The sequence below is a fragment of the Eurypyga helias genome, unplaced genomic scaffold (assembly GCF_000690775.1).
Source record: "Eurypyga helias isolate BGI_N326 unplaced genomic scaffold, ASM69077v1 scaffold18520, whole genome shotgun sequence".
Classification (NCBI taxonomy): domain Eukaryota; kingdom Metazoa; phylum Chordata; class Aves; order Eurypygiformes; family Eurypygidae; genus Eurypyga; species Eurypyga helias.
In genome coordinates this window covers 1-23119 of record NW_010226460.1, presented here as the reverse complement: position 1 = coordinate 23119, position 23119 = coordinate 1, and the positions used below count along the sequence as shown (strand labels likewise).

The 23119-nt window shown below is 45.7% G+C and overlaps 1 protein-coding gene across 1 annotated transcript in view; it reads right to left on the bottom strand.

Annotated features, from left to right (window-relative positions):
• Positions 1-10748, bottom strand: part of GAN (gigaxonin) — a gene marked incomplete at both ends in the record, with an annotated part of 11940 nt that extends 1192 nt beyond the window's left edge. Inside the window, 8 exons of the mRNA XM_010153243.1 lie at positions 4825-4953; positions 5440-5576; positions 5886-6035; positions 7102-7214; positions 7695-7816; positions 8762-8979; positions 9448-9798; positions 10634-10748. Coding sequence (XP_010151545.1) covers positions 4825-4953; positions 5440-5576; positions 5886-6035; positions 7102-7214; positions 7695-7816; positions 8762-8979; positions 9448-9798; positions 10634-10748 — 1335 coding nt within the window. The remainder of the gene's footprint in view (positions 1-4824; positions 4954-5439; positions 5577-5885; positions 6036-7101; positions 7215-7694; positions 7817-8761; positions 8980-9447; positions 9799-10633) is intronic.
• Between the last annotated feature and the right edge of the window lie 12371 nt (positions 10749-23119).

The window sequence follows — 23119 nt, the reverse complement described above, 5'->3', positions numbered from 1 at the left end:
CGAACTGTAAGGAAAAACACGAGGAAAAAAAAAAAAAAAAACACGCACAATCCTCAGGAATCTGAAAACACTCCTTGGAACATAACTTGTGTATTGCCCCGGGATGGCTCTACTCAAACCGAACCCAAGTAGCTGGGGAGAAGGCAGGTGCCTCCGCAACCACAGACAGGAATGACTGCTCTAGAACTGGAATAGGCTTCCACTCAGACTGAAGAATGGGGAAGGAATCCTGATTTTATTTTTTATTTCAGTCTTAAAGGCATATGAACAAAAAGTTCCATCCACATGCTGTAATTAATAAGCAGGATGGTAACTTTTATTTCCAAGTGGGATGTCAATACGACAGAACCAAGATACTCCAGCCTGTCTCCTCAGGCTCACACCCGCTGCGAAAGGCAGGCTACAGGTGAATGAACATCCTCCCTGCATTCCTCTCCTCTGACAGCGTTAGCAGTTCCATTTCCCATCACATTCACGTAAGCACTTCTAATGAAATTCCTGCACACTGAATGGGAGAGTCTTCCTGATTACACACACTACGTTGCAAGATTTAGTTTACTACTTACATACCACTCAAAGCACTTCCTCAAGGCAGCAAAAAGTATTTTAAAGGAGTTTTTAACCAAGCATTGCTTCTGAGCAAGTCTCCCTCACTTGATCACCCCCAACACCTGCAGATTTTGGCAATGCTTTTGCACCAGGAGCTGGTGAAAGGAAGGAAGGAAGCCGACCCCGCTCACAGACCACCAGCGAAAGCAGCAGTGGCTGTGCTCAAGGACAGAGCTCCACCAGCAGCTCTTGATTCCTAAAGACAACTTGTGCTTTATTAATCTTTTCCAAAAATCCACATTAATTAGAAAAAAAAGCTCAGTGTGTACAGACATCATCCAATTCTCCACACACCTACGTGACGCAAAAAGGCGTATTATAGATTTGGAACTCTGGCAGAAAGAAAGGCTGACCCATCAAGGTGTTTTACATGTAGGTAAGGTTTCCTGCTGTCTGTGGAGTAGGCCAACGTCAGATCACTGAGCAAAGGGCCCCCTCACATCTCCATCTCCCGTTTTCACTTGTTAAAAAGTCTGGTTTTACCTTGATGGATACCTTAAAAACCAGGACACAATGCACATAAGAGCTCAGTCTATAGCCTCTGGAAAAAGGTCTACATCTTGAAACACGGCAGTCTGACGTGCGTGTTTTCTATCCTCAGTTCACCTACATTCACTCACGCACAGGACTCTAAAGACAGGCTGATAAAACGTTTATTAATTGAAAAAAATCTCAGTTCCAGAAGTAATTCAGATATCAGAATTATTTTCTCCATGACCCTGTCCACATTTCATGTGTGAGCGACTATTCTGTCTCACTTCATTTATTTTATTGCTTGTTTATACAGAATGGCTTAGCAGGAGCCTCGATGTTTATTTTCTGCTAGCGTGAAGATCTGTGTCTTTAGAAAGTTCTGTCTTTAGAAAGCTCTGCGTCACCATTAACAATAACAAGGTGGAAAGACTCTGCACTGTGAGTTCTTCTGGAGTAAGTTACTGTGAAAGTAAGCAATATTAAACAAGTTAAACTTCAGCCCTATAATCCAATCCAAGCCAGAATCATGCCGGCTTATATGAATTAATATGTTTATATACTGAGGTAAGTGCATACTTAGACATACACACTAAGTAAAACCCATCAATCAGGTCCTCACGGACTCTGGATGCCTTGGATGACGCTGGATCCTGTACCCTGGCGTAACGAGAGCTGAAGGCCGTGGCAGACAATGCAGATCACACGCGTGTGCATTGCCGCACGTACCTGTAAACCAGCAGTGTCTGACGGCTGACCTCAGCCTACAGAAATTCTTTCCATTCACCAACAAAGTCAACATGATGGAGCTCTGCACTTAGGCGAGAGCAGCTGGAAAAGTCTGCAGCTCGTTGTGAGGTATGAACTGCGGAGATGTAACCATCAAAAAACCACTGAATTTGGTTTGAGACTGCTAGAAATTTATATACTGTGCTTCTGACCCACTGCTGCCAAAGGATCTTGCAAACACACTCCTTTCCACAAAGCTCTTAACCCAACATTCTTGGATGTCGGCAACACACACGGACACCATCAGCATGGCATTTTGGCTGCGACAGCCCCAGTGCTACTCCCTCCCTGTCACTACGAAAGAACACGCGCTGGGGAGCCAGAAGGTGCTTTTATCCTTCACGATGACTTTTTGAAGGCTGCTGGTTTGAAGGGGACTAATTACCTGTATTTGTTTCAGAAACTACTGCTGAGGAAACACAATTATAAGTTAATCACCCTGTAGCAACTGCGTAACGTTTCCGATGAAGCACCAGTCTGTCACATTAGCTCTGCAGACAGGAACGGAGAGGGACACTGCCTGCCTGTGGTAGGATCTGCAGCATCGCTTCTGCTCTGCGCCCGAGGAAGGATGCGCAGCAGAGCAAACAGCACCCAAGCGGAACTGCTTAACTAATTGAACACACAGCAGTACTCTGCATAAGGTTTTCACAGCCTTAACAGAAGTGTATTATTTAAGCTTTCACTATTCAAAATAAAGTGATTTAGATGTGTTTTGCTGCTATTTCTGAAGCAGCCTGGGAAATAATACCCTCATGTTTTCCAGAGTCAACTTGCCTTCATCTGGTACTCGTGAAACACTACTGTAATGAAACCATGGTAATTTTCCAGATTCAATCTTACTTCAAAGAGCACGGGGCAACAAGTATTTTGCCTCAGTATCAGGCAGGCAAAAATATCTGCTAACTGTATTTTGAAGGCAAGTCCCTTTCTGGCTGTTTTCTCCCTCCTCACACAGGTACAACTGCTCAAGTGTGTCAGTCCTGGCCACAGCCACCCCGAGAGGCATCACCCCGCCCAGGACCCCGAGGGTACTGGTGTCGGGGTGGGTGTCAGCCCCCCGAGAGCCCGAGTGCTACGGCATAAGGCAGTGACAGTGCACCCTCTCCTGGCCAGGAACACCCCTTCTGCCCGCAGGGCTGGACCGGGGTCCGGGAGAGCACAAATCCCCAGCCAGCAGCACTCCTGCAGAACCAGCGGCCACTGGCCCAGCCTTTCCAAAGGAAAACACTCCACCTGTGAAGCAGGGATTTACGCAGAGTTAAGTTTCTAAGCTCAAATGCTGCGCGGTGGCAGAGCAGAAAGGCAGAGTCTGAGCATCTTGGCAGCCCTCGATACATGCCTGCTCCAGCAAGTCAATGCAGGTTACTCGCTGTGCTCATCCTCCTCTGCTCCAGCACAGCCCTCGTGCCACGCTCCCCATATCGGGTGCTAGAAAAGCCCTGAAGCAACTGCATTTTCACTGTAATTTTACTTTCCTTAACCTCTCTGGGATGGCACCAAGCAGAGACCGAACGCAGAGCAGGGAACACCTCTGCCTGGCCTCTGTGCCACAGTCAGCAGGTGGCACCAGGGACTCACCTGCAGCACCCAGCCTGGAACCACCCAGGTTCTGCAAACTCCACTTTATGAAAGCTCAGCCTGTACCAACCCGTGAGACACGTTTACAGTGAGGAATCGTGAGCTGTTTGATATCACCTTTAGAAGAACAGAATCAGCTTGGCAATATTTCAGGCAAATCAAGTAAAACTCAAGCAGGAGATAAGCGAGCACTCCTTTCCAGAATTCCTTCCCTTTCAAAGACCTCTCACCAAACAGGTAACCAACTATGAGCATTTCCCCACCGCCCCATAGGGCTACAGAACCCTAGTGAGCATCAGCAGCAATAGCTTTTCTTACCTGTCTGCTTCCTACAACCGCTTTAAAGAATGTTTTTTCTCCTGCCTCATTTGATTATAGCTAGTTTGAACACCACAGAAGACCTCCTCATACAGAAATTAAAAGTCTCTTGACATCCACATCTTACAGGAAAATTGTATAATGAACTTAGATCTCCTATTCTATTTTTGTGTGTTTTTATTCAGGTCACAGTCATAAATTGGTCTTGATCTTGTAATACAGACACACTAATTTCCTCCACTGCCAACAAGCCTTAAAGTATCTGACCACAAAGTCCTTCATCAATTTAGTTTATATAAAAAAAAAACCAAACCCAAACCAAAAATATAAAAAAAGTTGTATGCAAGAAGAAAAAAAAAAAAAAAAGAAATAACCATCAGAGGAACCAAACTTGTCAGTTAGGACCGGAGAACAAAGGTGACTATACACAAAATTGTGTCTAACACTTCGCACGGTCACCAGATGTAGTAAGGCAGATTGCAGTACCAGAGCCAAGAGAGAACAAATGAAGTCATCAGAGGCAGAATCAAAACAAACAAAAGGAGATTGGCCATGCACAGCATGCAGAGGTGCTGTGCAATGTACAGTATCCATAGCGTCTTCCCTATGACAACAGCCTACAGGGCTCAAAAAGCAACGAGCTATCAAGGCTTGTGCCAAAACCACATCAAGTCTCTAGCGCAGGAAACCCTAAGCTGCAAATCCCTGGAGACAGGACTGGATCATGGAGAAGTATCCCTGTACGTACCTGCACTCCTCCATGAGTGCTCGCAAGGGCACGAGTATGGGTGGGGGCAGCAGCACCCTGCACTTGGGGAAATTGCGGGGGAAGAACCAGGCCAACAGCCCGTGAGATCGCGGTTCCTCCTGTCCGGGGGCACTCCCGCCTGACACGGTGGCCCAGGGCTCTAGGCTGGTGTCTCAGAGGGACAGACCACGGAGATGCACGGCACAGATCTCACACATTTTGGAGTGCTGGAGCACAGCAGGGAGGGGAAGCTGACAGGTGAATGTGTAAGGCATGTATTTGCTGTGTTTATAGGTGCAGCTGGTTACCTTTTAAACTCGTCATGATAAAATTCGGATTTGCAGGTCACCATCTCACTGGCTTGGCTATCATCACGACTCCTGACCCCGCCAAATACATAAAGCTCAGAGGCAACTCCACAGGCCACTGCCCCAAATCTGAGAGTCCAAACGAGAGAAAAAAGAAAAAAGCAATATAACAAAACCATTTCCCACACCCTTCTGAACTTTCTCCATTATATAAATAAAAAAATGTAAAAAGTCACCTCCCTCACCTCCCCTTATATAGTCAACAAGATGCAAGAACATGAATTGTAAGCACCTAATTCAGACCACGTAAAAGAACAAAACAGTGAAGTATTTATCTCTGGAAAAAATTCTGAAGTTCCAACTGAACTACAGTTCCTACTTTTCATTTTGCACCAGGGAAGTATTGCTTGTAGCATCAGGAGTGTGTTTCTACAAAATTCCTATTTATTGCTTGGATGCTTATCTTTATTCGGCCACATTTCAACTACAGGACATCATGATTCAGAAAGATGTTATCAGGGCCTCTGATAATCACCTCCAGGGACTCACCAGAGAAGCACAACTCCCACTCACCAGGGTTAAAAACAACTAGCTCCCCCTTCCATTTTCACTCACCGTCTCTCTTTCAGAGGACAGATTGCCGTCCACTGCTGAATCCTGGGGTCGTAACACTCCACAGATTCAAAGAGTTTTCCATAGGAGCCTCCACCCATTGCATAGATTTTCTTCTTCATAGCTGCATAGCAGCCAATCTCGTGGGGAAAAAAAAAGAGAAAATACATCTAAAATTACACATAAATGCACAGTACTGAGAGCTCAAAACTGTATGTACAGGCGCCGTATGTATCTGGGTGGCCTGTATGGAACATCAAACAATGCCACGCAGAGAAATTCTCAGCCATGGTGTTGTTTTGATATTTAAAGAGAGGAGCTACTCTCTCTCATTGCATTTCAAGACTGTAACAGCTTCTACTTGAAGCAGAAGCTTGGGGAAAAGAGATACATATCAGCATCAACTATTTAACAGTAAGTCACGCGGTAACACAGACTGTAGTTCTTACCTTTCTAACCATGGTCAAGTCTGGCTGCTTGGTCCAGGTCCGGTTATAAATATCGTAGCTCTCCATAGAGATCAGCTCCCTTTCGCCATCCTCACCTCCCAGAATATACAGAATTCCATCAATCTCTACCACACCAAAATTATGTCGTGCCTACGGAAGAGCAATAAAGCCGACATTGTAAACCAACTGCCACTGTGACTAAATCAACACAACCTGTGTTTCAGCACATCTGTCTGCAACGTGACATTGGTGTTATGTTTGGGTTTGGTTTGTTTTAAATGGTGAAGAGTCCTAACTCCAGAGTAAGATTATTAATTTCTTCAACTAAACAGAACAATGGGTATTCAAAAGAGACAGAGCAGCAAAAGCAGAGACCCCACAGAAACCTAGGAAGAACGTCTGGCCGCATTTCAGTTTGCACAGCGGTGTCTCCATGATGAAGCTGTTGCTTCCAGGTGTCTGCAGCAGCAAAACTTGGAGTCATTATCTGTGAAAAGGCAGCTCTTGCATTCTGCGTGTAGGAGCCCTCAGCCTGACTCAGTGAGCAGGAAGCTGAATGCGTCGCAACTACAGATGTAGCCAAAAGGACAGGCTTTAGCCAACCAGAGGCTTCAATCCTGTGGCAAACAACAATTTCTTAATAGACACCCAGTGCTGATTTAGGAAGGTAAAACCAAAGGTGTGTGAATAATGTTATGTTTACAAATAAACTGTTACTCTTTGATGTAGTGCAAATATGAAGGAGGAAACATGAACTCAAACCAAACAAGCCAAGTTGTGTATGTTGGCCATTTTCCCTGCACAGTCCAACCCCTCTGCCGAGACAGGAGTTCTCTTGTGTGCAACACAACGTGAGCATGTGCATATTGTCATCAGGAGTTCTCTTGTGTGCAACACAATGGAAGTGTGTGCATATTGTCAGGAGACCAACATATGCAGAATATGAAGTGTGTTGTGTGACTGATTCCATGTGGAATTCCATGCTGAAATTTCGTAGTTTGGCTTTACAACCAGCTCTTCACTAATAGCTTTGTTTTTCCAGATTCAGAAGTCTATCTGACCGCAAGACTAGCAAGAGCATGTAAACAGAAGGCAGCCTGTGGCACAGTTCTGAATCTGTAAGATGCAAGTGACTGGAGATTCAGAATAAAATTTTGCAGAACAAAAGAACGTGTTGCCAAAGTAGAAAAGCCAAATCCCAATAAAGCGATCTTGCCTCGTTCATTGGTGGTAAGGAACTCCACGAATTGGTATCTGGATCGTATTTTTCTCCAGAGCTTAGTGTTCCCTTGTTTTCATCCTGACCACCAAGCACAAATAAAAATCCTTCTGTAAAACAAAAGGTAAGGTGAACTTAATAACAGAACTCACACCTGTGGACTGAGCAAGACATGACCGGTGACCTGTACCCAGGAATTCATCAAGAGATCCAGACTCGTCAGAGGTCAGACTCTGGACTGGAGAAGGTAAAGCACTTACTGATACCTTGACCCAAGCCTATCACTGTACATAATCTTCAACATATTCAGTGATGCAGGAGCCAGAATTACTTAACACACAAAATACTCCTGAAGAGACAGGTGGAGCAGATTCCCACAAAATATTGCAGGAATAGTGACTTGAAGACACTCGGAGGACAGGGAATTTCACAGAATAAAGTCATGTTTTGGGCAGACAAAGGGGAAGCATGAAAGAACCCCAGTGCAGTCCATCTTTAAGAAAAAAAGTATCATAAAGCGTATCTCCAATTGTGAGGCACTGGTAAGTTTTCATAATAATGACTTTAACAAACACAAAGTTCCCCTTTACCTGCTGACAACACTCCATGATTGATCCTTGGAATACTCATAGGAGCAAGTTCAATCCAGAGCTGTCTATTGGGATCATAAAGAGGACACATACACCGCATCACTGAGGTTGGTTTCCGTGATCTGAACACAGGGTGGGGAGGGAACAAACAAGAACAGAAAGACAAGACAGAGTTTTACAACTTCGCTGTTAACGACTGGTGTCCCAAACTCGCTGGTTCAGGGTTCTGTAAACACTCATGAAGCCTGGCATTTCCCTGATAAGGAGAAGAGCCCCAAACGTGTAAGTTTACTTCTGTACAGCCTGGAGACATAAAAGGCAGGCGCACTTCACCCGTACCATATCCCTCTGTAACACCTTTTATGCAGGAACTTTGAACAAAGTAAAAAAAATGAGAGTATTAGCAATGTCTGAGTAAAGCGACCCAAACACTGACATGGAAAATGTTATCTGAGTATTTTAATACACGTGTACGAAAAGCAAAACATCTAAGTGCCAAACTTTAATTTAAACAAGACAAACCCCTCCACTGCAAGGGGTACTCAAGAAAAGAAAGGAGCTATTATGTGGAACAGGAATTTTCACCTGCCATGTCAGATGCACCCATAATTACCTTTTTTTTGAACCACAGCTATTATAAACAAAACAGTTAAAGCACACATGCATTATTAGTATTTTAAAGATTTATTACAGATGCTCTTCAGATCATGAGAAAAGTGTTTTTCCAACGGTCTGTGCTTATTTTGAGTGAAGTCTACTCAGTTTAAAAAAAAAAACAACACATCAAAAGCAACACAGCCAACACTTAGTGAACAAACAACATGGCCTACTCTAAGTCTACTACATGTTGCATGTCAGAGAATTATCCCAAAGCAACTATTCATTGCTGAATCATTCACAAAGGTACTTTAGGTGCACCTGGCCAACTTAAAAACCAAACTGAAGTGACAGTAAGAAGCCCATGAGGTGCACACACCCTCTCCACGCTGTGTTCTCAGGGATGATGTGAGCGCTAGACACATGTCTCTTTACCCGCCGTGACGACCTGTGACGCACTGCCTACTTACACTCGCTCTTCGCCGCCGACGGTCACGATACACTCCGAGTAGCCCCGGGGCTTGAAGGAGGCCAGCATGGCCTCTCCCTGCTGCGGCGGCGTGAGGGGAATATTGTTGCACTCTTTGACGATCTCCCGTACCAGCGGTTCGCTCATCATCTGCTCACGTAAATACGCCGCGTCTAAGCCCGAAACCCACACTGCCGACATGACATCCTTCATGTGAACCTGCAGAGACAGACAAATGCCAGAAAGCCCCCAACTTTACAGAGGCTGCACTTGTACGTGCCGACGCTTCTACATTTATGAACAACTTAGGAGTATTTTTGATATTTGGTACTAATAATAAAATCTACAACACAACGTTATTAACAAAATGCATCGAGTCTCCCAAGTTTCACAAGCGTGCTACTTGCTTTCTCCATGCAAAAACAAGGTTACATCACCAAATGCCAAAAAGGTATGTTTTTTTCATAATGCTTATTAAATAATAAAGACAGCGGATCAACAACATCATCAACACAGCTTTCACCCCTACACTGCAATTCCACTCTCTGCATTTCAGGCAAAATTCAACTAATTCTCTAAGTGCAAGATTAGCCCTGAAAGAAATGTATCCGTTTTCATTTCCCACCAGTTAGAATAAACACACTGATTTGGGCCACACTGCAAATATAAACATTGGGATGTCCTGACCTTTCTCGATTCCGAATCATGAGAAATCCACCTAATCACCGCTTCAAAGACGTATCTTTCGTTTCCAACATTGAGCTTTTCCATCGACAGCACTTCTTTCAGCTTTTGAGGAGTCAGTTCCAAGAATTCCTCTGTGCTGCTGACATCTCGAAAGTGAGTTTCCAGATACTCTGAGGCAAGGTAGTGAACATGATGCAAACAATAGTGCAGTGCAAAGTCCCGAATACCAATACAGTTCTCAGCAGCTATGCAACCTTCTAAAAACTCACAGCAGAGAGTTTTTAAGTCTGTAAGCAGCAGGAGATCAGCTGCCTGTACCACATCTTGGATAGTTTCTTCATTTAGCCTGATCTGCAAGAATTAATTTAGAAGTTATAGCTACTACCACTCATTTGTTTCATGACATGTCCGCATTCATTACACTCATTCTCAGTGGCTGAAAAATGGAGCAGTAATGCCAGTGTAAAGAATTATGAGAACTGATACGACTACTACACATTTATAAATTAACAGAGGGACAGAAGGGGACTCGCTTGACAGAAGGTGTCAAGCAGAGTTTTGTGCCCGCAGTAACCGTAAAACTGCCAATCTAATCTGGGAACCTAAAATTAATTTTGCTGCAATAGATACATCCATTTTTAAAATGCATGTCCTGGAGAGGATTTCACACCACATCTGCCCTTTCTTTTTCGGCTGAAAGTTGAACTCCTTCAGCAATCTCAGTCTGGTTCCAAATAAACCGGACACACCAACTTCAATCCCCACTAAGGCTGCTGGCACAAAGATCTGAAGGGGCATGCTGCCAGCAGCAGGAGGTGGGGAGGGGGGCACGGGGGTCAGTAAGGGAGGGTGCCTGATGTGCTGTAACATCAGCGATGGGCTCTGTGTCTCCTGCTCTCAAACCAGTGCTCCGTTACAGCTGTCAGCCTGCGTTTTAAAGCGGCTTACGGAAGGCAGCCACAGATTTTGCTACAAGCGTCTGACAGTGACTCTACTTCAGTCCCCCCACTGCACGAGAAGAGCAGAGACAGCTCCTGCAGAGCCCTCGTGTGACAAACCGCCTTGGGAAAGTTTCATCGCAAAGCTTTAAACCTCAACAGGTTCATCATTCAGGACACCAGCATTAGACCCCAGTTATTTTGCCTAACAGTTTAATTTCCATCTAGTTGTTTTTTAAATACCACACCTGCCCGCTGAAGATGTAATCCAGTATCTCTTTCATGATATCAACAGATATCCCTTCAAGTTCAATCTTGTACGTTGAGCCATCATCCTTCGGAGGATTATAGTTCAATTTTGTTCTACAAGAGGAGAAAACAAACAAACAAATTACAACCTGGGCACTGCTTGCTCTTAGTGTTCTGCAGAAACAAGTGCTAGTTATGGCGTGAAAAGTGTTTCTCTTGCATTAGTGTGAAAAGGATGGATGTATGGTCTCTATGCTCAGCACATTTCCAAACTGAACAAATAATGGTCAGCCTTGCAAACTACCCATGGCATCAAAGAGCCACAGTAACCTTTTCCCAGCTCATTCATCACTAACGTTCAAAAACTTCACTCAGAACTTCAAACAGACCAGCAGCTCTGCTGACAGATGAACACAGGAGTTTGCTTTGATAAAACTGGGGGGGGGGGAACCCCCCAAAAAACCAAACACCCCAAAACAAACCAAACAACACTTTACCAAGAAAAAAAACCCAATTAGTGAGCAGATGTGATCAGAATCCACGCTGGCAGCACAAATATTTGGACTGCATTACCATTTTGTGTAGTTCATGATGTTATCAGCCTAATGCTATGCCCAGCTGTAACCAAACTGCGCTCAGCGGTAGGAAACAGCCCCTGTGCTGCCCAGGCGAGCTTTAAACGCTCATCTACACCAGCAGATGCTTCGCTTAGGAGCCATTTCTGTAAAAATACCAGGAAGAGTGTGATGTGCGTGTGAGCAGAGTAGAGAGGGACTGGGGGGAATGATGAGGAAGGTCACACAGCAGACAGATTTGCTTTCCACCATCCATTAGCGCAAACACTTTTTCCAGGAAAGCCAACTTTCAGTGTTCCAAAGGGATCAGTGGCCACCAGTCTGATGAAAACAGCCCCAAGAGCTAAAAGGTCGTTCTGAACCTCTTTTTTTCCACATTTTAGGCCATGAAGAGCAGATTATATAATGGCCAGGAAACTTGATTCACTACCTCTGTGTCTACATAGAGATGTACAGCTGTATCACAGCGCATTAAAATAAAAGCCTTAAAATACCTTTTATATTCATATGAGAATATACTCTTAGATATGCTCTTTCTTAATCGAAAAAGCTGTGGCTTTGCTAAGCTGAAAGTGTCCCGTTTGTCTCAGTCTTCTACTATCCACACTCATCCTAAGTAAAAATATTAATAGGACTTAGCAAAGGACAGATTCTGCTTCACTTATGCACATCGGAATAAATTAGTTTCTCACAAAGTATGATACAACTCACCTCAAATAAATCCCTAGTCTATAAGGAGCTATTTTTAAGTGTGAATAAGGATGGTAATTTTAGCCCTGAAGTTAATCATATTTGTGCTGTTGTTGTCACATGGCTTTTCTACGTCTCAAGTGACCCATCGCCAGCGAGCGGAGCGCTCCGTGCGTGTCCATCAGCACGGTGTTATCCCGACTGCACGAGGTCCGAAGCTGAGCTGCTGCATTCCGCGTTCGTACGGCACCGAGCACAACTCGCACTGCGAGTAACAACCACAACCATGCAACACGGATTAGGAAATTGTTTAGTTGCTAACACTTGGAAAGGCATTAGAAAAACTAAGCCTGTTCTCTAGCCTTCCAATGCAGCGTGTGCTGCAACAGCAGACACCGAGTGGTGACTCCTGAAGCGAGCACAGAGCTGGAGCAATCCTGCACGCCGTGCCGCACGCCCCGCGTCTCAACCCAGCTGCCCCCGCGCAACAGGCATCTTGCACGCCTCCAGCTCCAAACAAATCAGAGGGCACACACACAGAGCTACATGTTTTCAATGCTAACCCACTGTCAAGGCTTCCTTACACACATTTTCAAGCCTACCCAAACTACCCCAATTTTTATTATGCCAACTCTGCTTGAGCTCGAGGTTCCTTGCTTTGTAACGAAGGCTGCATCTCGTTTTCTGGGATGAAACCGTGTTTTCTTTCAATTGAGCATAAAATGCATCGGGGTTTGCAGCATCTGGCTTCCTCCACCAGGGAGGAGAGGCAGTCATATGGGACCTGTGTTTCATACCTATCAGGTACCTGTGAGTAGCTAGCAGAGCGGTACCGACACAGAACTGGGGCTCAGCGCAGGTGCAAGGCACTAACAGCCGTGTGGCATGCCTGCACTAATGGGGACATTAGGGAAAGGAGTAGTGCTACCAATTACTAACTTTCATCTTCGCGTCACCCGTACACACCCAAGCTAAATCACCTTGTGCGGACTTAACACCGGCACCTCCTAGTTGCAACAGAGTGTTGTGCAGAGCTTTTGGGTCTTATCAGGCTAGGTGTTCTAATTACTGTGGGTTGTTTCAGGCATCAACAGTGGTTAACCTACAAAGAAACAAACTGACTCCTATGAAAGCTCAAAACACAAACTCAAAAGCAGAAAAAACAAACCTTGAGAACAAATCGATTGATTTCAAAGTTAGAGATACTCGTACATGGGGAAAGATTCACCCCACGCAAACGCACCCCAGTTCAGGCCAAGCCTTGCTCCTGTCACCTCTCCCGAGAAGCCGGAGTTGGATCCATCAGTCACACAACTTCAGTTTGTTAGTTTATTAACTACTGGGTTATTTATTTTGGTCCAACGATTTCCCGAGAACCATTCCTCAACAGCAGCTGGATATTCCTTGTCACTCACATCAAATACCGCAGGATGGCTGCTGGGAAGAGGGGAGGAGAAAAAGGATGCAAGGACGACCAGGATAACCAGGTTTGGAGCTGCAAGAGTTTAAGATAGCAAGTTTTGAGTCTAATGTGTAAAGGAAGTTGAAGGAGGAGAAAAAAGCAGGAGGCACAGAAGCGGAAGGCGAGGAGCCGTGCCTCCTCCTGCATCACCCAGCGCCAGCCATGCCTGCACCCACACCTCGCTAGCCAGCAGAGGCCTGGGCACCCTTGTCACAACACACGCGGAAAGTTCCAAACCCCGTTTGTTCCCAGTTCAGGAAGAGCAGACAGCACAATGTGAAATACATAACCCTGACCCCCGACCAAATTTCACTTCAGAAAACCTGTTTCTAGCTATGCTCAAGCAGAGCTTTCCCGATCTGTCAGCATCCCAGGAAGGAGGATGTTTCCTCACAGTGATTTTTTTCAGCCTATGGAAGTGGCAACCAGCAACCAAGTGTCCAGCTGCTTCCAACACATGTACATGAGAGCTTCCTCCTCCGACAACATTTCTAATTACTTTAAAAGCACCCCGAGTTGCCAAACTACAGCAGAAGAGGCTGCCTACGCCTTGGGTAACCCAGACGCAAGACCAGAACATCAAGATTTAGAAGGAAATAAAACCCTCACAGCCAACCAGAAAACCCATTAGCTGGGGGCAGAGCAGAGCTGAGACACAAACAGAGCTGGGGAAACAAAACAAGGCAGCTTCTGCGTCCTGATTTCTTAAGCAACTTAACCTTCAGCAGCTTGACTCCATACATATTTTAAAAGGAAGTTTGCCATTTTTTAATTAAGATCATCATCATTCTAAGTTGAAACTGCTTCCAGTAACATAAAAATAGCGTCCCATAAATGCATAACATTCACCCCAACTTCTTGCACCTGGTTAGGAAAATTGCTTGGCACACACTACACTTAAGGCAAAAGCCTTAAGAACAACTGGGTTTACAGTGAGTTTGATGTTGTGTGTCTGTGTGACAAATTTAGAATCTGCTCTTCTACATCACTTCAGGAACACAATCCTAATGAGTCATCTCAAATTACACCACATAAGGTAGAATGAGGAAAAAAAATCCAATACCTCTTCTGTACATATAAGCAACAATCTAAGCAGGGTAAGTCACACCAACGAAAACAAGGGCTTAGGAGCTAACACTGCTATTGCCAGGTGTCACAGTTCACATCTAATGGCATAAACCAGATTGAAGTAATTAAAAACAACCTTAACAGATAGATTGAGGACTGTCCACAGTTCTTGTTCAAATTAAAATGCATCTTCCAACTTAGCTCCTATTTTAAAAGGACAAAACAAAGTAAAACCACTTCACACTTCCAACCGTGCAGCCGAGTCCCTGCGAGAGCACTGCTGTGGGACAGTTAAGACGCAGGAGAAGCACACTGAGAAAGGATCCGTGTCTCTGAAAACTCGTTTTTCCTACATTTTACAGTTGACTGTTTACAGAAGGGGGAATAACAACTTTAAAACACCCAACCAAACAAAACAACAAACAAAATAAAAGCCAAAACAACTAATTCAGCTGCCACAAATAAAGCTTGCTTTCCTGAGTCAGATGTAATTCTGTGGGAATACTTTTAGCTTTAAAACCTCTGCCTGGATTGTGAACTATTATGAATCATAGAATCATGGGTTTGGGTTGGAAGGGACCTTAAAGGTCATCTAGTTCCAACCCCCCTGCCATGGGCAGGGACACCTTCCACTAGACCAGGTTGCTCAAAGCCACATCCAGCCTGGCCTTGGACACTTCCAGGGTTGGGCCATCCACAGCTTCTCTGGGCAACCTGTGCCAGTTCCTCCCCACCCTCTCAGGGAAGAACTTCTTCCTGATATCCATGAAAAGACAACCCATGTGTTCCTATAATGGTGACATAAATTATTCAACAGTGTAACTCTTGGGATGCTTTAATCCTTAGAGCACTGGTATATCAGTACTTAAAGAGGTGAAGAAAACAGCTGTCTGCGACGACTGCACCTTTGTGAACGGGAACACTCCAGGCCACATCCACCTCCAGCAGGTCTGCCATACTTACCAGTGACCAACGATGGAAAAATCTGGGAAACAGAAGGCAGACGCTTTGTTCTGGATGCTCTGCAACACACAACTTTCACCTGCTCGCACGTCATGGTAAACAAGGTGGCTCAGTGACCTACTTACCCAGCTGTAGCAGGGTGTCGGGAACACAACTGCAGGAGCCAAGAGGGAAACGTGGCTCTTTGGAAAGAGCTGTCGCTCCGAATTAATGATTTTGCCCCAGATTAACCCTAAGAGCTAGTCCACACAAGCTTTACCAACACTGCCACGCTAGCAAAGCCATCGTTCCAAAGGAGAGGAGTAAAACTGGGGTTTGATGATACAGCCTTCACCTGCCCCCATGTTTTGGCCTTTTCCCGAGAGCATTAGCATTTTAAAACGAAGTTACGCCTCCAACAAACACTGCCAGCAAAGATATGCACCAAACCTCTGACACGCTCACAGGGATGACTCAGCCCCAAAAGCCACAAGCGAGTACATTGAGATTTCGCACTGGTAAGGAGAAAACTGGAAAATTCTGCTTTTGATGCAAACGTAAGGTCAATTTAGTCTCCTTCTGATCTCGGCTTCCTTGGGTAGGTTTGAGTCTTCTGAGTACACGCTTTCCATGTGAAACCTAATCAAGCCCTACTTAGGACTGATCATTTTAATGGTGATGTTTTGACACTCGTCTGCCTTTCCCCCTGCAACATTTTCTCCCATGAAAGCTGCTCTTTCTGCATGCAAAAGTCCTTATTAATCACATTATTAAACAGGTCGGACACAAAACCATGACGCAGCAGTTCACTCCACCCACTGCCATCCTCCAAAAAGGTATTTTACAACCAAATCCAAAGGTTTCCTTTGAGGTCGCACCCTGGCCTTTAGCAGCACACATAAAAGACAGTCTCACCACACCCTGCAAAGGGTGCCAGCTCTCAGAGGATTTCGCCTATGCCTCTCCTACGTCTCTCTCAAGATTATCTGTAACTGCAACTTCAGGCCTCAAGAGAAAGCAGTCCACCCAACAGCTCACCAAAGACCTACAGAAGCTGCTGTGCTTGCTTTAAGAGTAACAACAAGGAGGAATAACTTAATTTTGTCATCAATTGGAAAGTGTGTCAGGCAAAATGGTAAAATTTCACCCTCCCAATCCCACAGAAAGAGAACAGTGTGATTCCTTCGGCAGCAGCACAGGGGATGTGTGCAGGGCTCAGGGGCTCAGCACAGTGAAGAGCTTGTTTTATCTCAAAAACGTGAAGTTGCTCTGACTGCACTGAGCTCACCAGAGCTGGACTGTAATCCGAACTGGAAACCTACCCTCGGTCAGCACACCTTGCCTGAACACGCGTGGCAGCCCGAAGCAGGCAGAACACACTCTTGACGAACACGGTCCCCGGGAATGGACCCTCAGCGCTTCCCAGCAGCACTGAGTACCTGCCATGTCATTGCACTTTGGGGCTGTTTTAGCCAACTTGGGAAACAACCGAGCTTACACCCAAGTCAATCACAAGCAGTGTTACACCTGTCAGATAGCAAGTTGGAACTAGGACTTCCTCAGGAAAGCAAAGGAAGACATTACTGGAATACAGTTTTAAACCAAGGAATTAACTTTATCTTACTCGTGCTTTTTGGAAGGCACAAGTACCAGCCCCATGCTGTTGAACTTACCATTAAATACATTTAAGAAATGCAATGCGGTGTAGTGTGTCTCTAACAATCCAAGCATTCCCGTGACTTACAAAATCATATTGGGAAAAAAACAATAAACCTGCTGAGAAAACTTGGTTTAATCAGGGGTTTGTACCTCGCTTATCCTTATAGCACATGGGAGAAATAATCATCAGGGAAAGCTTTTCAGAATCGCTGGTAAGTGTGAAGTGGAAGAGACAAAAATCACAAGTGCACGAGCAGTATTGCGGGACAGCTGGAAGATGGGACCAGCGCCATGTTTCTTTGGGAATCCAACGGAGGAAGGCACCAGAACTCTGAACACACCAGGAGCTGGAAAATGGAGATCTGCAACGGGAAGCAATGACACAGCCAAGAGGAAAAAGGAACGAGCGTGGATTTCACCAGCACAAGAAGGAAGAGCCCAGAGTCTGCAATTCAGCGAACCACCTGTGTCCATAAATAAGAGCTGTACTAAGCAGCCTGAAGTCGTCCAGGAGATGTAAACCAACGTGTCTGAGGACATAAACCAGCCACCGACTACGTGGTGTTAAGAACTTGTTTTCTTGACAGGCAACAAGCAATTTCGGAGCTGCCCATAACTATGATTTTTGTTGTTGTCTTGGAAATATTAAGCGGTGGCATAGATACAATAAGGGAGACAAACAGGAGACTGGAGACTCCCCTGTGTGTAGGCGACACCACCCCGGTGCTCGGTACCAGTGAAACAAGACGTCTGAACAGAGGGTGAGGAAGCAAAGTCTTTAAAACCTTAGTTACTCTTCATATTGGCCAGTGTGCAGGAGGAGGAAGTTCCTTCTGTAACTGCAGCTGAGACCAAAGCAAACAACCCAGGTTCAAAGAGAAAAAACCCCCACAAACCAAGCAGTCCTGACTCATCAACTCTAGATCTTCCTCCAGACACACGAGCACCTTCAGAACAGCCCTGCTCCAGCCACAACATACATTTTGAAACGTGCAAGAAAATTTATTGATAAAAAAGGTTCTTTGAATAACAGAAGCTTTGCCAAACAAGGCAATTAATGGAGGTGTACAGGCAACCTGCAGAGGATCAATTACCCAGATGGCCAAGCAGCTCCATCTCGCCACTCCTCCCTCCACCCCGACTCGCCTCTCACCGGGCACACGTGAGCTGCGCGTCTTCAGGTACGAGGGCAGGCCGAGAAATCTCATCTCAAGCCCTCCTGCATAAACAAGATGCTCTGGTTTCCAGCTCTCCCATTGCCTGACGTGTAGGAGCAGCCCAACTGCACTCTCTTACTATTTTGAGCTGGGTAAGAGCCATACTGCTTCCTCCCTTCGGGCCATCTTTAGGGGCTTGTCAGAGCAAGAATATAATTAACAGCTCCCCATTCAAGCCTGGTACAGTAATGTTTAAATCCCTTCGTAAACCATAAGCTTTTAACATACCTTTATCACTGTTGCCCCTCAACTACTTATCCAAACATAACACCCATTTAGGCACTTCTCCCAGGCCGTGCCAGGTAGAGTTTCTGGACAAGACAACTGTTTTGATTTATTGCTTCTCAAAGTTAGAGACTTTACAACGCAGTTATCACTTGGAACATCACAGCTGACATTTTAGCTTCATTAAAATAAACCCAAACCAAAACTATGCCTAACTTAAAAAACAGCTTAAAAATGCTGGCAGCAAATGCTGGCCTGATTTGTTCCCGACTTCCTGCTGCCAGAGCAGCCTGTGAAGTTCGCAGAAGACGGCCAGAAACAAACTTCTCACAGGAAACCTTGCGGACGACACGGCTTTAGATCCCTCCTCCATAGAGCAGTCAGCACAGCGCTGCCCTGCACGCCCAGCGAGGAGGGAACAAGACCTGGCATGAGCACAGTGTGGTTTGGCTAAACCCGAGCTTGAGAGCACCGGGCCTTGACAACCGAACACCTCCCGCTTCAGCAGTGGCTGGTTTTGGTGACTTCAGTGCTAGTCCCAAACTGGGAAAGTTCTAAGACACTACTACAGCTCTCTATAAACGTCAGCAAAAACCAACCAGGTGTCAGGGAATAAGCAGCAGAAGCTACAGGCCCATGTTGGCTTCCACCTCACCTTGCTGTACAACACTCCTTGGCCAACAGGCGTAACGAAAACTGCCCGTTGCGCCTTTCCAGCGCGCAGCTGAACGCACAGCCCGTCCCACGTCCCATGCCAGCTCCTGGGGATGCTCACAGCCACACAAGGACGGTATCTCGGCAGACTGCTGTCTCATGGTTTCACAACCCAAACCACTCCGAGAGCCAGCACACAAGGACAGGGGTTCAGTGACAGGGGACACATCCCACCACACCTCCACAGACGTCTACTTCGGCACCGGCGGAGAGGTGACGGTTTTGTGGCTGTGCGAGGGTCCCACAGCTCTGCAGTGCCTGAGGGGTGTCGGAAGGTCGCACAGCACAAGTGAGAGATGCAAACGCTGGCAGGTTATTTCTGGCCAAAACCAAGTTTACAAGAAAATGGAAAATAACGCCACCTTCATTTTACATTTTTATTTCTGCTTCGCTAAATTATGCTCATCTTGGAAAAGACGAAGGTATGGTCCCCGGTCCGTTACAAAGTTAGAAAAGCCTTGGGCAGCAGTACAGCACACATACACCCATCTGCAATCCCCTCATGCAGATGCCTGAAACCCAAAGACAAAACCTGCCGAGACAACATGAATGTCTGAGCGCAATTCCTAATCGAGCAGCACAACCCCTACGTAAGAACATAAAGTTCATCTAAGAATTTGAGCTTAAATCTCCTCTTTGTTAAGGCAGTTCCCACGTGCTCCCTGCGATACAGGCAAGCAGACAGGCAGCAAGCAAAACATGAGGAGTTGCAAGTTTCAGCCAGCCAGGAACGACTCATGCCAGCCAGCCAGATCTGTTGGGATGAGAACATCTGCAGCTGAGGATACCAGGAATACTTGGACCAAGTCTGTCCTATAAAAGGTTTGTGGATATATGCTCAAACTCACTAGTGCAGGCAGGGTTTACCTGGTAAAAGCCCTCTTACGCCGCCGTAAATCACACTGGGTTCACAAACGGAGTAAATTAAACCAGGGCAACAGAGTTGGGTCTACTTTAAGGCAATTGCCAGGATAACGAGTGACACCAAAAAAGTGCAGGCTTCTGGCTGATTTGTTACAGAACTGAAAATCAAGAGCCAGCCTGGCTTGAATTTACCTGTGCTGGGACACACAGCAACATCGCTTTGAGCCAAACCACACTTCATCCTATGGCAGTCTCTTCCTGAGGAATCCTCTCCTCTGTTGCTCAGGCTCAGGGAAACACCACAAGATCTTAGAGATATGCAGGAAGACTTCTGTGTCTTGTAAATGACAGGATTTGCTCCAGGGGCACACGGAGGGGTCAGATAAACCTGTACATATAAGGCAATTCTGTAGGCCTTCACACAACTGCCCCAGACCTCGCTGCCCTCAGAGAGCTACAAGCAACTTGGCATGAAGCAGTTGAGCCAAGACCTCAAGAACCAAACTACCACAAAAATTAAAAGTCTTACTGGTCCCACAGACTGAAAATTTATTCCTGCATCAAGCATTTTTTCCTGCACTTGCAGAAGCCTGCCTAAGGACACGGCAGGCAGTTGGGACCTGCCACACCAGTAACACTTCCACATCCCCTTTGCGTCTTTTGCCCTCTTCCCGCTGGAGCTGCCATTTTTGAGCTGCATGGATAATCCAGTTGCCAAATAACTTGAGGGAAGCCACATCACTATAATTTAGATGTGTCCTACTCATAACCACTCAGCCAAACAGCTTCCATGCAAAACCGAAAAACAGGTAGCGCTCCTCTCTCCGCAGCCACACAAATCATTCAGCACACAGACTCTGCTCACACCCAACCACCCCCTCAGAAAGTCCATGCCTACTTATTTTCCTACTCACACCCTAACCTCAGCATTCATGCAAACCTTGCACAGCTCCTGAACTCGCCCACCAACTTGCCCACAACCACAACACACAATGACCCAGCACATACACAAACACCACGCCAACCCATGCTTCTGCTGCTCCGCTGCTGACTGCGAGTTTCACATATCTACTCACGAGTTTTCCAAGTTTTACTTCTGAAATGAGTTCATGGATTTTTCTGAGCTTTACACTGGAATTTGTCAAATGATCGCGACCCAAATCAACTGCATTTGGAGAGTGTTACAGCTGCTGGTACCAGAGCACGCTATGGAATCATCTGCCCTTATATGACAAGGACTTAGATTTCTTGAGTCTCCTGCAATAACTCTGTATATAAAACCTAAGCAAATCATTTTATTTGAAAAAAAACACCACTCACAATAAACAGGACTTGCGTAGGCTAGGTAGAGGCTGGAGATCCATTTTACCACCAAAAAGAGCCCTCAGAACATTACTTTTGGCTGGAAACATAACACTCCAACATTGGCAACCTACGTGACCAATGCTACCCAATGTGGAGAGCAGCTGGACTAAGAGAGAGATCCTGAAGTGATAAAGAAGAGAGAGAGGAAGCAGGTAAAAACTTGGCTCTGCAAAGGCAGGCAACACAGATGTGTTTCTTAATGTGCCATACAAGAACTAGGTACATGTGGGTTTGGTTCTTTACATCTTGCAAGCTTGAGGAAAAAAGATGAGTAAGCTTAAAAAAAAAAAAAAAAAAAAGGTGGTAATCGTATTTATGTATTAATGCACGTAACCTACTTTCACACATAGTTAATGAGTTCCTTCATGGGATTTGAACCTGAACTATTTTGAGTTTAAAAAAAAACCCCACAATTCTAAAGACTACAAGTTTCGTTGCTTGTGTAGTTCTGTCGGGTGCTCTTACTCTTCACAGACGCTTAACTCACGTTTCCCCAGTACCTCCTTCAGAGATGAATAAAATGCAATACTTAATTATTATACGGAGAAGTACCTTTTCAGAGAATTTGATCTTTAACAACAGCTTTTAATTATGCAGTCTTTTTCACAGTAAACATTTGCTCATTTCCTGTAAACTCATCCCGCTGTTACAGCAGAGCAGCAGCTCTTCCAAAAACATGACCTCTTTCCACCCAGAGCAACCCTTCCGAACCTCAATCTCAGATATGGCATACGGTCATCGAATACATGATGGCCAACAACCTAAAAAGCATTTTGAAATGTATTGGATCAATGGCTCCTTTCAATTTCATGTCTTTGATTTGTCTTTCACCACGGTCTTCCAATTTTGCTTCTCGAGACAAACAGTGAACAAACATCAATAGTTGTCATAGGCTCTGTGGTGTCTTTTTTGCAAATTCTTGCTGCTCTTCCTTCTCTGTGAACGTTATTTCATTCGTATCTCAGCTCTGCTAGCTCAACCTGCCACAGAGAACTGTGTCCTCAAGTCTGCCCGTGATCAACACCCATTTAAACCTTAGTCACCAACTTCATATTCCTCTCATTTCTAGTTTATTTTTTGTACGCGAGAAGGTGGAAGCTGTACCACGGTCACCCAGAACACCACACTGCCTGCAAGCAGGCGACCACACGACACCAAAGCAGGCCACAGCCTTGGGCAGAGTAGCATACGGCCTCCCCATCCCCATCCCCACTGTACCACGGTCACCCAGAACACCACGCTGCCTGCAAGCAGACGACCACACGACACCGAAGCAGGCCGCAGCCTTGGGCAGAGTAGCATACAGCCTCCCCATCCCCATGCAGCACAAATGGGCAGATTTTGTGACAACTTCACAGGAAGCTACGATGGGAGGGAATGCCCAGCCTAACCAGGCTGCCGCGGGCTGACGATCATCCTGGGTTTGAGTAATACTGACGGGTCTGCTCCTACGTTGCAGACTAAGCTGAAATGAATACCTTCGTTACCTGCAAACGACAGAGGACTTAAAAATAAAAACCCTTTGGAACTAACCGCTTGCACGTTTCGTTTGCCCTCTCTACACACAGGTATGTGCTATACAAGTCTTACGGCGGGTGTATTCTTCCAACTTGGTGTCACTGGCCTCATCGCGACGAAGCGCAGGCTGCTGCCGACGGCTGCAGCGGGACGGACGGAGTCGGGCTGACCCGCAGCCCAGGCTCC